Here is a 12,519-nt window from a genome sequence, read left to right on the forward strand (position 1 = left end):
TCGCGGGGCATTTCGGGAGTTGTAGTTCCCCAAGCGTCCTGTCTGCCACGCCGCCGTTCTGGCCCCTGCCACGCCTCGGCGCATGCGGGAGGGGTCGGGAAACGGAGTCCCTGGGCCGGCCTCGCCCGGCGCGCGCTCCGTTCCTAGTAGGCTGCGGGACTGCAGCTTCCGGCATGCTTCGCGCGCGCAGGCGCAGCTCCCTCCCCAGGCTGTGGTAAACAGAGCCGTGAGGCCGCGGCGGCGGCGGCTCGGGCTCGCGACAAAGGGCCGAGGCGCGGGAGTGCGGGCGCCAGCAGCGCGCGGGCGGGGAATGGCGGAGGCCGCCGGCCTTCGCGGGGCGCGCGGCGGCTGCCGCCGCTGAGGCGCGGGCGAGCCGCCCGGCATGCGGGCCCCGGCGCGGCGCTGAGCCAGCGGGCCCATGGCGGCCTCTGAGCCGGGCCCCGAGGCGGGCGGCGGCCCGGGGGGCAGCGTGGAGATCGACCCGGACTTCGCGCCGCAGAGCCGGCCCCGCTCGTGTACCTGGCCCCTGCCCAGGCCCGAGCTCTCGGCGGCGCAGCAGCAGGAGGCGGCGGGCGGCCCGGCGGAGGAGGAGGGGGCCGGCGGGGCGGCGGCGGCGGCGGCGGCGGGGCCCGGGCGGGCCGAGGGGGCGCGGGGGCCCGGCGCGGCGGCGCGCAAGGGCGGCTCCCGGCGGAACGCCTGGGGGAACCAGTCCTACGCCGAGCTGATCAGCCAGGCCATCGAGAGCGCCCCGGAGAAGCGGCTGACGCTGGCGCAGATCTACGAGTGGATGGTTCGCTTCGTGCCCTACTTCAAGGACAAGGGCGACAGCAACAGCTCGGCCGGCTGGAAGGTAGCGGGGCAGCCCGGGCCGGGGGCGTGCGGGGCCTCGCTGCGCGGCTGCTCCCTGCCGGCTGGGCCGGCGCAGCCCCGGCTGCGTGTCGGGGCAGCGCCGGCTCGGGCCCAGGGCGGCGGTGCTGGGGACACGCCTCCGTCAGCGGGGCGAGCGCCTCGGTCGGCAGCTGCTGAGGCAGTGGCCGAAAGGGGGAACCCAGCGGATCCCACTGACCCAGCGACTGGCTGGGGGGCGATGGGCGCTCCTGTCTCTCGCTGCCCCAGCCGGTGGCCCCTTAGAGACTAACACATTTATTTGAGCATAAGCTTTCGTGAGCTACAGCTCACTTCATCGGATGCATTTGGTGGAAAAAACAGAGGGGAGATTGATATACACACACACACACACAGAGAACATGAAACAATGGGTTTATCATACACGCTGTAAGGAGAGTGATCACTTAGGATGAGCCATCACCAGCAGCAGGGTGGGGGAGAGGGAGGAAAACCTTTCATGGTGACAAGCAAGGTAGGCTATTTCCAGCAGTTAACAAGAACATCTGAGGAACGGGGGGGGGGGGGGGGAGAAATAACATGGGGAAATAGTGTAAAGTTCATCTCTTAAGGAGCACGTCCCAGCCTGTGCAATGAACTCCCCCAGAAGAGAACTCCCCCCTCACAACCCCCACATCTTCCGCTTTGCAATTGCGTTCTCCGACATAAACATGTCGTTCTGCATACGTGTGTGTATATATACAAACACTGAAAAAAATCTGAAAAAGTGCATGCACTTCTCCCTCTGCAGAGAGGATGAGAGAGCAAACATGTTGCAGATTTAGTTGCTTATTGAACTGCTGGAAAGTGCTTGGATACTATGGGGAGAGCCTCTACAGAATGGAATATCTATTTCATTCTTTCAGTTCACCTATATTAAAAAAAATCCCCCAGACTTGAGGTAGTAAACCTACTGGATGGAGCACGGGACTGGGACTCAGGAGACTTGGGTTCTATTCCTGGCTTAGCCACTCCTCTGTGGAGCCCTGAGTGGATACCAAATTTATATCTGTGTATGGGATATCAGCGGATATCCAAGGAGCTGCACGGCTGTATCTGGAATGACAGCGGCAAAAGCAGCCGCATGTCCGGCCGGCACTCGCAGAAGCCAGTGCCCTGGGTGGGCAGCTCCTTTGGCGTGGCTGTACTGCCCTTAGTCAGGGAGGCTGCTTTTGCCACTGCTGTTCCTGGTAGGGCCCTGCAGCTCCTCGGATACCCACTTTATATCCGCAGATATAAATTTGGTATCCATGCACGGCTTTACTAGTCTGCTGGGTGACCTTGGATAAGTCACTTACCTCCCTATGTCTCAGTTTCCCCATCTGTAAAATCGGAATAGTGATACTAACCTTTATAAAGTACCTTGCTCTGCAAACAACGTGCTATATAAGAGCTTGGTATTATTCTTATTTTTTATTATAAGTGTGCAAATCAGGCACCTAGCTGTGGCTCCTTGTGTTCCTTTTACCATCAACCTTGTCATCCTCCTCTTTGTTTTATATCGACCTGTAGCTTCTTGTCAGTATTTAGATTGTAAACTCTTTAAGGGAGGGATTGTCTAATGTTTATATAGAGCTTAGCGTAATGGACCCCCCATTCTGATAAGGGCCACTGTGTTGCTGTAATACAAATAATCGAGGGGATGGAGGGGGTTGTGATGGGCTTTGTGGAGATGGAGCAGTTCATATGCGTCTCCACTGAGCAGATGAGGATTGACCTTTGTGCCAGTCTCTGGTCCAGCTGGTTTCTGCATTTCCAGGAAAGGCTGCTCCTTGCTCTCTTTGTGTTCTGAAAAGTTTTCCAGGAAAGGAGCTGGCCTGATAAGCGACTCTTGTGCTAAGCTACTGTATTAGATGAAGCATCATTTGAACTGTTTTTAAATACAAGGCTACAGTTCTTTGTGTCTCTGCTTCTCTGAAACTCAGTATAAATAACTCCTTCATAACTCGGATTCCTGGCTTTCACGACTCTCCCTTTAGAAAGGGTGCTCTGTCCCATGGGCGGAGGGGGTGGGTATGTCTGCCCTACAGCAACTGAGTGAGCTCTGTGAGCTAGTGAAAAGTAAAAATAGACTGTGGAATACATTGTTTAAAAATACTAAACTATGTTTATTTGGAAATAGAAAATGTGATTCTAAAGTAACATGACAGGTTTCAGAGTAGCAGCCGTGTTAGTCTGTATTCGCAAAAAGAAAAGGACTTGTGGCACCTTAGAGAATAACACATTTATTTTGAGCATAAGCTTTCGTGACCTACAGCTCACTTCATTGGATGCCACAAGTACTCCTTTTTTTAAACGTAACATGAAGAGCATTGACCTTAGTTTCCATCCTCTGCTGTTATCAGCCTGGTCTTCCGTGCTAGTGTGTTTAGACTAATGAATTGAATGAGGAACTGACATCTGAGGGATGCTCTTGGCAAGCTACCTCAACACGCTTGCAAGTTCTGGTGCTGGGGCCTCCAACTGCACTGGGGTGTGAACTTGCTGCATGTGTCACCTAGTCCATGACAACTAACTTTAAAATGGGGTATCTTTTTGCTTGTATTGTGTTTATGGTTTCTTTGAAATTGGCATTATTTGTAGTTGTATTTATTATTTTAATTGTATTGCTTTAGCATCCAGAGGCCTAGTTAGGATTAGGGCCCTCTTATGCCAGGTGCTGTACAAACATATAGTGACTGTCCATTGCCAAAAAACCTTATGATTTGAAGACAAAACATAGACCTACAGAGGAGAATGAGATATAACATGCAAGCAAAGTGAATGTGGGGGTGCTGATCTTGTTTCTGCCCTAGGACAGCTGACATAGAGGGTGTTTGCAATATTTCTACATTACTATTCAGGTCAAACAAAACTTGCCATGATATACACACCAGGAATAAGGGGAGCGGTGAGAATTTTGCCATCACACGAGCTAGTCAGTGCTGTCCTTAATAACTGTTCATACGTACAAAGGGAATAGGCGTCTTAGAAATACTGAGAGAGAAAAAAATAGGGGTCTTATTGTTGCGGAAGAGAAGTCAGTTCCCTACTCCCTGCTCTTTCCAGAGTGTACAGTGGATTTAAACTCTTACAGATGTCTTTAGGAGCCTAAACATGCCACTACTCAGCACATAAAAAGAAAAGGAGTACTTGTGGCACCTTGGAGACTAGCAAATTTATTTGAGCGTAAGCTTTTGTGAGCTACAGCTCACTTCATCGGATGCCTTCACTGAATGCATCCGATGAAGTAAGTGAGCTGTAGCTCACGAAAGCTTATGCTCAAATAAATTTGCTAGTCTCCAAGGTGCCACAAGTACTCCTTTTCTTTTTGCGAATACGGACTAACACGGCTGCTACTCTGAAACCTGTCAGCACATAAAGAGTTTGTCACTTTTCCAACTGCATGGTGGCTGGCTGAGGATCTCTGGAGAGGGCAAGTAATCTGACTAAATTTCAGCTACTCTTAGTTTTTTTTCAATACTAGCTGAATCCGGTTAGTCAACAGTTGTCACGGGACAGTTTGCTAGGATGTGTTGCTTTGCAACAGTTGTAAATACCAATTTTCCAGCAGGTCTGGTTGTCTCACCTGAAGGGAATTCTTCCAGGCCCCATGTTAGAGGTGGGCTGTCCTCTGTGCTACCATGATTCATGTGCAATTATTTTGGCAAAAAGTTGGTGAGACTGATGTTGGTTGGATCAGTGTTCTCTGTGCTATCCACTGGGGAATGTCTGTATCTAATCTCTAGGCCAGTGGTTCTCAACCGGCAGCCCAATTAGCACACAGCTGTGGGTGTGCCCAGAGTCCCAGCTGCCCGGGGGTCAGGCTCTTGGCCGGCCCTGCAGACTTGGGGGTTTGGGAGTCCAGGGCTCCCTGCCAGCCCTAGGGCCCCATTAGCTTTGGGGTCCGGGGAAGCTGCCCGGCCGCACAAGCTTTGGGATCTGTGGCAGCTGCGCGGCAGGGCCTGGGGTGAGCCAAGGGTCAGGGTCCAGGGTAGCTGCCCATTCCTGCAGACTCCGAGATCCAGGGTGCTACACGGAGGGGGACCAGGGTGGGCAGTTGGCTTGCCCCGCGTGGCAGGGGTCCTAGGATCTAGGGCAGCTGGCCAGCCCTGCAAGGTTCAGAGGCCTGGGCAGTTGTGCGGTGAAGGTCCAGGGTCAGGGTCTGGGCTGCTGCTGCCTTGCCAACTGGCCCCTGTGGCCCAGGTTACACATTGTGGGCCGCATATGCGACCCACAATGTGTAATATGTTGAGAACCACTGCTCTAGGCCATGACAAGCAAGATTTCAGAAGGAACAGAGTCCCCCTTGAGTTCTCCACAAGTCAATTGTGAAGTTCTTTTCTTGACCTTTGACTAACTGCAAAAGAGACATGACTATGTTGTGAAGTCTTTGGCTCACTGCATCCAAATCTCAATGTCAAATAGGCAAAGCTGGTTGACTGAATTAAACAGGATGAGAGGCGTTTTAGGACACAACTTAATTTGTTCTATGTTTGTACAACGCCTAGCATAATGGGGTCCTGGTTGGTAATTTATATTATAATTAATAGTAATAGAAGTCCTGTGTGAGGAATGTGCTGCATCAGGATACAGATCCCAGAGCATTTATAGCTACTCTAAAGCTGTATTTAGAGTGGGTTCTAAAAATGTTTCCACTTCAAATAAAAGGTACTGGGGAGGTTGGAGGGTCTAGTATGAAATAGCAAAAAAAGAAAAGGAGTACTTGTGGAACCTTAGAGACTAACAAATTTATTTGCGCATAAGCTTTCGTGAGCAACAGCTCACTGAGCTGTAGTTCACGAAAGCTTATGCTCAAATAAATTTGTTAGTCTCTAAGGTGCCACAAGTACTCCTTTTCTTTTTGCGAATACAGACTAACACGGCTGCTACTCTGAAACACAGATCCTTGTGTGATAAGTGAAGGGAATGGATTGTTCTGATGTGGGAATATGCGAAGTCTTCCTGCTGCTCTGGAGTTGCTACTGTTCTCTAATGCAGACTTTTAGGTAGTGCTACTCAGTTTGCAGCACTGCAGTCTGTGAATCAGTTTATTCAGGATGGCTTTGTTTTATGACCTTCAGCAGGGGCAGAAAAGGAATTTCCATGGGGGAGACTGTGCTTAATCATGATGAAACTTTATAATCTCTCCTTGTTACTTCATAATCCCTTCATAGCTGTTCCACTCCAATGTACAATTGAGTGAAATTATAAGTCTTGCAGACTGAGTATAACTAGTGTGAATTTCAATGAATTTGAGACTTTTGTGGGAGGAGGCAGTGTTCACTACACTTTAAAAGGAGAAAATTAATTTGCTGGCTGTGCAGTTTCCTTTTTCTCTGCAATCATCCACTTTTGAAGTTAAGAAATAACTGGGATTAAAAAAGTGGAAATATTCCAGCAGGGTTTCTCTCTCCCTGGACTTCTTTATAATCCCCTCCTTTGCACTTTGTAAGCTGCTCTCTGGATCAGGGGATAAATCTTTCCTGCTTTCAGACGGCTTCTTGGGGTTAATGCAGTTGGGTAAAGCTATGCTTTGTTCGATAGAAAAGGATAAGCAAACACCCTTAAGGGAATCCATGCCATGCGTCTGAAACTGCTGTAGGGCTGTTTCATTCCCATGTGTGTGGGACCAATCAGGAAGGTGCTGGGACAAGCAAAGTGCTAATTCTGAGTGAAGACACTTAGTTTTTTCCCTCTAAAATTATTTTTTAAATGCCTCTTGGTTGGGAGAGAGTGCATTCTGAAAATATGTTCCTTCCTCACCAGAGGCAATTTTCCCCATCACAGAAATCAAGCCTATCCCTTTTATATGGCACATATGGAGTCTCTTTATCATCTTTCCTGATAGTATATAATCCTCTCCCCACACACACACAAAAAAGTCAAATGACTCTTGAGTATCGCAGTTGTTATAGGATGGTTGAATTCAAATGGTAGCTACTTTCAGCATTTCTTTAACACTCTCGTCCCAAATAGCCTTTGACTCCCAAACCCCCAACTCCTTAGTGTATCTTGGTTCTGCTGTTTGTGAATAATTTGGACATATCTCACTGTAAAATGTGTATTCAATACACCTCACAAGTGCATATTGTGTGAGTACCACCTGGGTTAGAAATCACTGATTATTGGGCCAACTAGGTGACCAAGGATGAAGACTTGCTGGTAATCCTGCATGCAGCACCAGTGACCCTGTTCATGCCTGTCTAGATTTTAATATTGGTACCCATCTTGTAGTATCTGATCATCTGTGAAGGTTGGAGGACAAATTCAGAATAAAGAATGTCTAATATAAAGGAAGTCCTGTGTACGTACTGCCTTGTGCCAGTAGGGCAGGGTGGCTTGTGTCCCTGTGGCTATCTGAATTTCCATATGAATTTGCAAAAGAAAGAAACAAGCTTGTTTCATACTCTAGAGCAGTGTTTCTCAACCTTTTGGATACCAGGGACTGGATTGCTGCCTTCCTAAACTGCATCAGGGAGGTCTCTGGAACTGGCGCCAGTCCGCAGACCAGTCATAGAGGAAACCATGCTCTAGAGCACTCCTGGTGGGGTGGGGGTAGTCAATAAATTTAGGACATCCTTATGCCTAACAGGTGGCTTCTTGTTCAGCAAACGTAATGTAAGTTTAAAGTGAAGCTTTGCTTTAGTAGAGCAGGTAATCTTCTCCTTCTTTTGCCTGCTGAGGTTTATCTAGTTTTATCTACTCACTTGCATAATGACAGGTTTCAGAGTAGCAGCCGTGTTAGTCTGTATTCGCAAAAAGAAAAGGAGTACTTGTGGCACCTCTCTAAGGTGCCACAAGTACTCCTTTTCTATCTACTCACTGTATGTCCCAGGTCAGCATCACTTGTTCTACAGACCAGATGTTTTTGTAAATACACCTCTACCCCGATATAACGTGGTCCTCAGGAACCAAAAAATCTTACCGTCTTATAGGTGAGATCGCGTTGTATCGGGGTAGGGAGAGGAACCGCTCCCCACCCCAGCTCATCTCTGCTCTGCCTCCGCCTCCACCCCTGAGCGCGTTGCTGCTGCTCCGCTTCTCCCTCCCTCCCTTCCAGACTTACTGCGCCAATCAGCTGTTTGGTGTGGGAAGCCTGGAAGGAAAGAGTGTGTGTGGGGGGGGAAGCAGAGAGGCGGTGGTATGCTCAGGGGAGGAGGCGGAGCGGAAGTGAGCTGGGGCAGGGAGCGGTTCCTCTGTGCACCCCCCTCCGTTACTTGTTGCGGCCCTCCCCATGTCCCCCTGCCCCAGCTCACCTCCGCTTCCTCCCCTGAGTGTGCTGCTGCTGCTCTGCTTCTCCCCCCTCCCTCTCTCCCTCCCAGGCTTGCCATGCCAAACAGCTGATTCGTGGCAAACCTGGGAGGGAGAGAGGGAGAAGCAAAGCGGGGGTGCACGCTCATGGAAGGGGGTGGAGGTGAGCTGGGGTGGGGGGGCCGCAGCAAGTAAGGGGTGGGGGGTGCAGAGGAACCGCTTGCGGTAACACAAATTCGGATATAACGCGGTAAAACAGCCCCGCTCCCCGGAGCGTTGCTTTACCGTGTTATATCCGAATTCACATTATATCGGACGCATTATATTGGGGTAGAGGTGTATGTGGAGTTATGCAAATGAATTGACTGGTGCTTGGATAGTTGTTCTGTCTTGAAAGATTACAGCCCTTTGCCTGCTCTGATCAGTTTCAATGCTCCTGTTTTCCTCTCCTGTTGGCATGAGGACGTATGCTGAAGGGTTCCAGTAAAGGCTCCTAGGAAAGGATGCTTTTAGTGAGTTACGTGTACAGAACTAGTTATAGGTTCTCTTGCACTGCTGACATGGTGAAGTTGAGCTCCAGCTGTCTAAAATTGTGGCTTTTTCCATTAGTAAGATCCTGGACTGTCAGGAAGAGCAGTAAAGGGCTTGGATTGGGGGAAGATGCAAAGAAACCAAACCTTAGTTTACAGTGCAGTAGCACTGAACAATCTCCAAATCCAGGCATGTCAGGGTTGTGGCATTGCACTTGGCTGGTGTCTCAAAGGCTTGTTAAAATGGTGGTATGAACTTGTCTAGCTTTAAACCAATCTAAATCCTAGTGCTCAGAGGTGAGCGTCTTCAGATGGAAGTATTGAGAATGCTGCAGACTTTTCCATATGTTCTCTCATACTGTAAAAGAAATGATTTGATAGAGCCTTATTCATCAGCTTCCAGAAGAGCTCCGTCATCCCCTCATCTTTTTTTCTTTTTAGAATCAGACCTTGGAGTAGCTGAGTTAACTAGTGCCCCCTTCTGGAGATGCACAATTTATGCCAAGGGCTAGTAACAGCCCAAGTTAATAGGGGATGTTCTGGTTCATGCCACTTAGAGAAGAGTAGTTTTTCCCTTTCCAGGGGCATCTGTTGGTGACTGGGGTGGGGTGGGGGGGCAGGGCATGTATTTTGAGTTCTGATCTTTGGTAATTGATAGTTTCATGGCCCCACTGGGGGAAAAAAATAGGGAAATTCTCCAGCCTCCACCCACTGAAGCATAGCTGACATTAAACCTAGATGTCATCAAGCAAAAGGAAATGGAAAACTTAAATTCTATATCTTAGTGCTGAGCAAAGCCTTAATACTGTCTGTCTTGTAGTGTGTGTGTGTTTCAGGGTGGTTCAGACCAGTGTATAATTTTATCCTGGGGTCAGGGAATCACTGACTCTGGAAAAGGGAAAAAATGCTACTTACTATTGTCTTGGGTATACTGCAAAAGTGAGATTACTAGAAAGTTGACTTGCCCACCAGCAAGCAGTGGGGTGTGGTGTGCAGCTACCCAAATACTGTCCCCGTTAAACTTTGCTGCTATAAGTGGAGTATTGCATGTTCTAAGTGAAGGGTTTGAAACTTGATGTCATATTTTCCTTTATTCACTGGAAGTGTAGTTTAAGAGTCATAGAGATGCTTGCTGGTGGTGGGAACTGGCACACATCCTCTTTCTCTGCCACTCAACTGACTTTGAAGCCCATTAGTCTTTAGCAGGTTAAAGAACATAAGAATGGCTGTATTGAGTCAGACCAGTGGCCCATCTACTCTAGTATCCTCTTTTCTGATAGGTTTCAGAGTAGCAGCCGTGTTAGTCTGTATTCGCAAAAAGAAAAGGAGTACTTGTGGCACCTTAGAGACTAACAAATTTATTAGAGCATAAGCTTTCGTGAGCTACAGCTCACTTCATCGGATGCATCCGATGAAGTGAGCTGTAGCTCACGAAAGCTTATGCTCAAATAAATTTGTTAGTCTCTAAGGTGCCACAAGTACTCCTTTTCTTTTCTGATAGTGGCTGGTGTCATATGCTTCAGAGGGAATGAACAGAACAGGGCAATTTATTGAGTGATCCATCCCCTGTCATCCAATCCCTGCTTTTGGCACTCAGAGGTTTTGGGGCACTCAGAGCATGGGGTTGTGTTCCTAATGATGGAGACTAAGTTTTTGGGTGACTGCAGGTGAACAATGCTTTGAGTGTCACTTCCTTTGAAACATGGGTATTTAAAAGGTTCTAGAAGGAAGTTAGCCATGGTTGAAGCTCGCTCTAGTTTAAGAATGAGCTTGGCGAATTGATTTTTGACATGTATCCTGAACTAAGCCACTGGAATCTTGCTCCTGTTTTTTTGTTTCCAAATGCATTCTTGTAGTGCAGTGTGCTAGGTGCTATAAAAAGATTGGGCTCTTTGTTCCAGCAAGCTTAAAACCAGATGAGCAACTCGAAGATAGGATTGGAGATAGGAACCAACAAAAGCCAAGTGACATACTCTGGCATCCCAGAGACAGTAAAAATCCTAGAGAGTGGAAACACTTTGGGCAAAACTTGTCACACCTCGGCACTTTTTAGGAGAGCGAATTAAGATTACTAGACCTTTTGGAAGATGTGACTTGGAGGAGAGGGTGAAAGCCAGGGCGAGGGAGGGTTTGAGGGAGCCATGTAGTGAGCTGTGTAGCTCACGAAAGATTATGCTCAAATAAATTTTAGTCTCTAAGGTGCCACAAGTCCTCCTTTTCTTTTTGCGACACGGCTGCTACTCTGAAACACGTAGAATAAGGTGCAGAGATGAATGGGAGAACAATATAGAATGGGTGGTTGGTGGTGGTAGTGTGTGTGCCCGTGACGGGGAAATGGAACTAGATGAGAACAGAAAGGTTGGGATGAGGGGTGCCAGGTTGTGTTGGGTCTCATTGCTCAAGCATGATCTTATTAATACTTGTTAATAGCCTTACTAATGGTCCTGTATAGAGAGAACCTTCTTAACGCAGCTAGGTATTCAACTCTGCGTCTTGCTGATCACAGTGAACTCTACAGGAAAAACAATGTGTGCTTAACTGAACACACAGGCCCCACCCCAGATCCTCTAAGGGCTTGTCTACACTGGCAATTTACAGCACTGCAACTTTCTTGCTCAGGGGTGTGAAAAAACACCCCCCATGAGTGCAGCAAGTTTCAGCACTGTAAAAAGCACCAGTGCAGACTGTGCACCAGTGCTGGGAGCTACGCCCCTTGCGAAGGTGGGTTTTTTTTAGAGCACTGGGAGAGCTCTTTTCCCAGCGCTCTGCACACAAGCCATGTTAAAGCGCTGCCAGTGTAGACTAGCCCTAAGAGTCTTAGTCCTAGAAGGCACTGTACTTTTTTCAGGGGTGGTTGCTCTTCCAGACAGAACATTGCCTGCTGTATGCATCACCAGTCTAATTGTCTTGGAAGATTTTGTGTCACTTTTCTGTCCCCAGGTGCTTTGCTTTTTGAAAGAAATTTGTTTCTCTGGAAGAATGCTGCAGAGACACTGCTACATAGCTGAGGGAGCTCCCCAAGAAGGCTGTTGCTGGGAAGTTGGTGCTGATTATAACAGCTGTTCCCTCCTATCCCATCCAACCCCAAATGACTTTGGAGTTATCCATATAAATAGCCACATGGCTTGGCCTAAATCAGTTTGCCTTCCAGATCCTTTTTCTGCGGAAAAGGACCTAGGGGTGACAGTGGACGAGAAGCTGGATATGAGTCAGCAGTGTGCCCTTGTTGCCAAGAAGGCCAATGGCATTTTGGGATGTATAAGTAGGGGCATAGCGAGCAGATCGAGGGACGTGATCGTTCCCCTCTATTCGACACTGGTGAGGCCTCATCTGGAGTACTGTGTCCAGTTTTGGGCCCCACACTACAAGAAGGATGTGGATAAATTGGAAAGAGTACAGCGAAGGGCAACAAAAATGATTAGGGGTCTAGAGCACATGACTTATGAGGAGAGGCTGAGGGAGCTGGGATTGTTTAGTCTGCAGAAGAGAAGAATGAGGGGGGATTTGATAGCTGCTTTCAACTACCTGAAAGGGGGTTTCAAAGAGGATGGCTCTAGACTGTTCTCAATGGTAGCAGATGACAGAACGAGGAGTAATGGTCTCAAGTTGCAATGGGGGAGGTTTAGATTGGATATTAGGAAAAACTTTTTCACTAAGAGGGTGGTGAAACACTGGAATGCGTTACCTAGGGAGGTGGTAGAATCTCCTTCCTTAGAGGTTTTTAAGGTCAGGCTTGACAAAGCCCTGGCTAGGATGATTTAACTGGGACTTGGTCCTGCTTTGAGCAGGGGGTTGGACTAGATGACCTTCTAGGGTCCCTTCCAACCCTGATATTCTATGATTCTATGATCCTTCATTCCGTAGCGCATTT

At 48.5% G+C, this 12,519-nt stretch overlaps 1 protein-coding gene across 1 annotated transcript in view; it reads left to right on the forward strand.

Moving 5' to 3' along the window:
* The first annotated feature begins 345 nt into the window (after window positions 1-345).
* Window positions 346-12,519, forward strand: part of FOXO4 (forkhead box O4) — a 34,998-nt gene continuing 22,824 nt past the window's right edge. Inside the window, exon 1 of the mRNA XM_038415749.2 lies at window positions 346-850. Coding sequence (XP_038271677.1) covers window positions 419-850 — 432 coding nt within the window. The 5' untranslated portion in view covers window positions 346-418. The remainder of the gene's footprint in view (window positions 851-12,519) is intronic.

The sequence above is a fragment of the Dermochelys coriacea genome, chromosome 9 (assembly GCF_009764565.3).
Source record: "Dermochelys coriacea isolate rDerCor1 chromosome 9, rDerCor1.pri.v4, whole genome shotgun sequence".
Classification (NCBI taxonomy): domain Eukaryota; kingdom Metazoa; phylum Chordata; order Testudines; family Dermochelyidae; genus Dermochelys; species Dermochelys coriacea.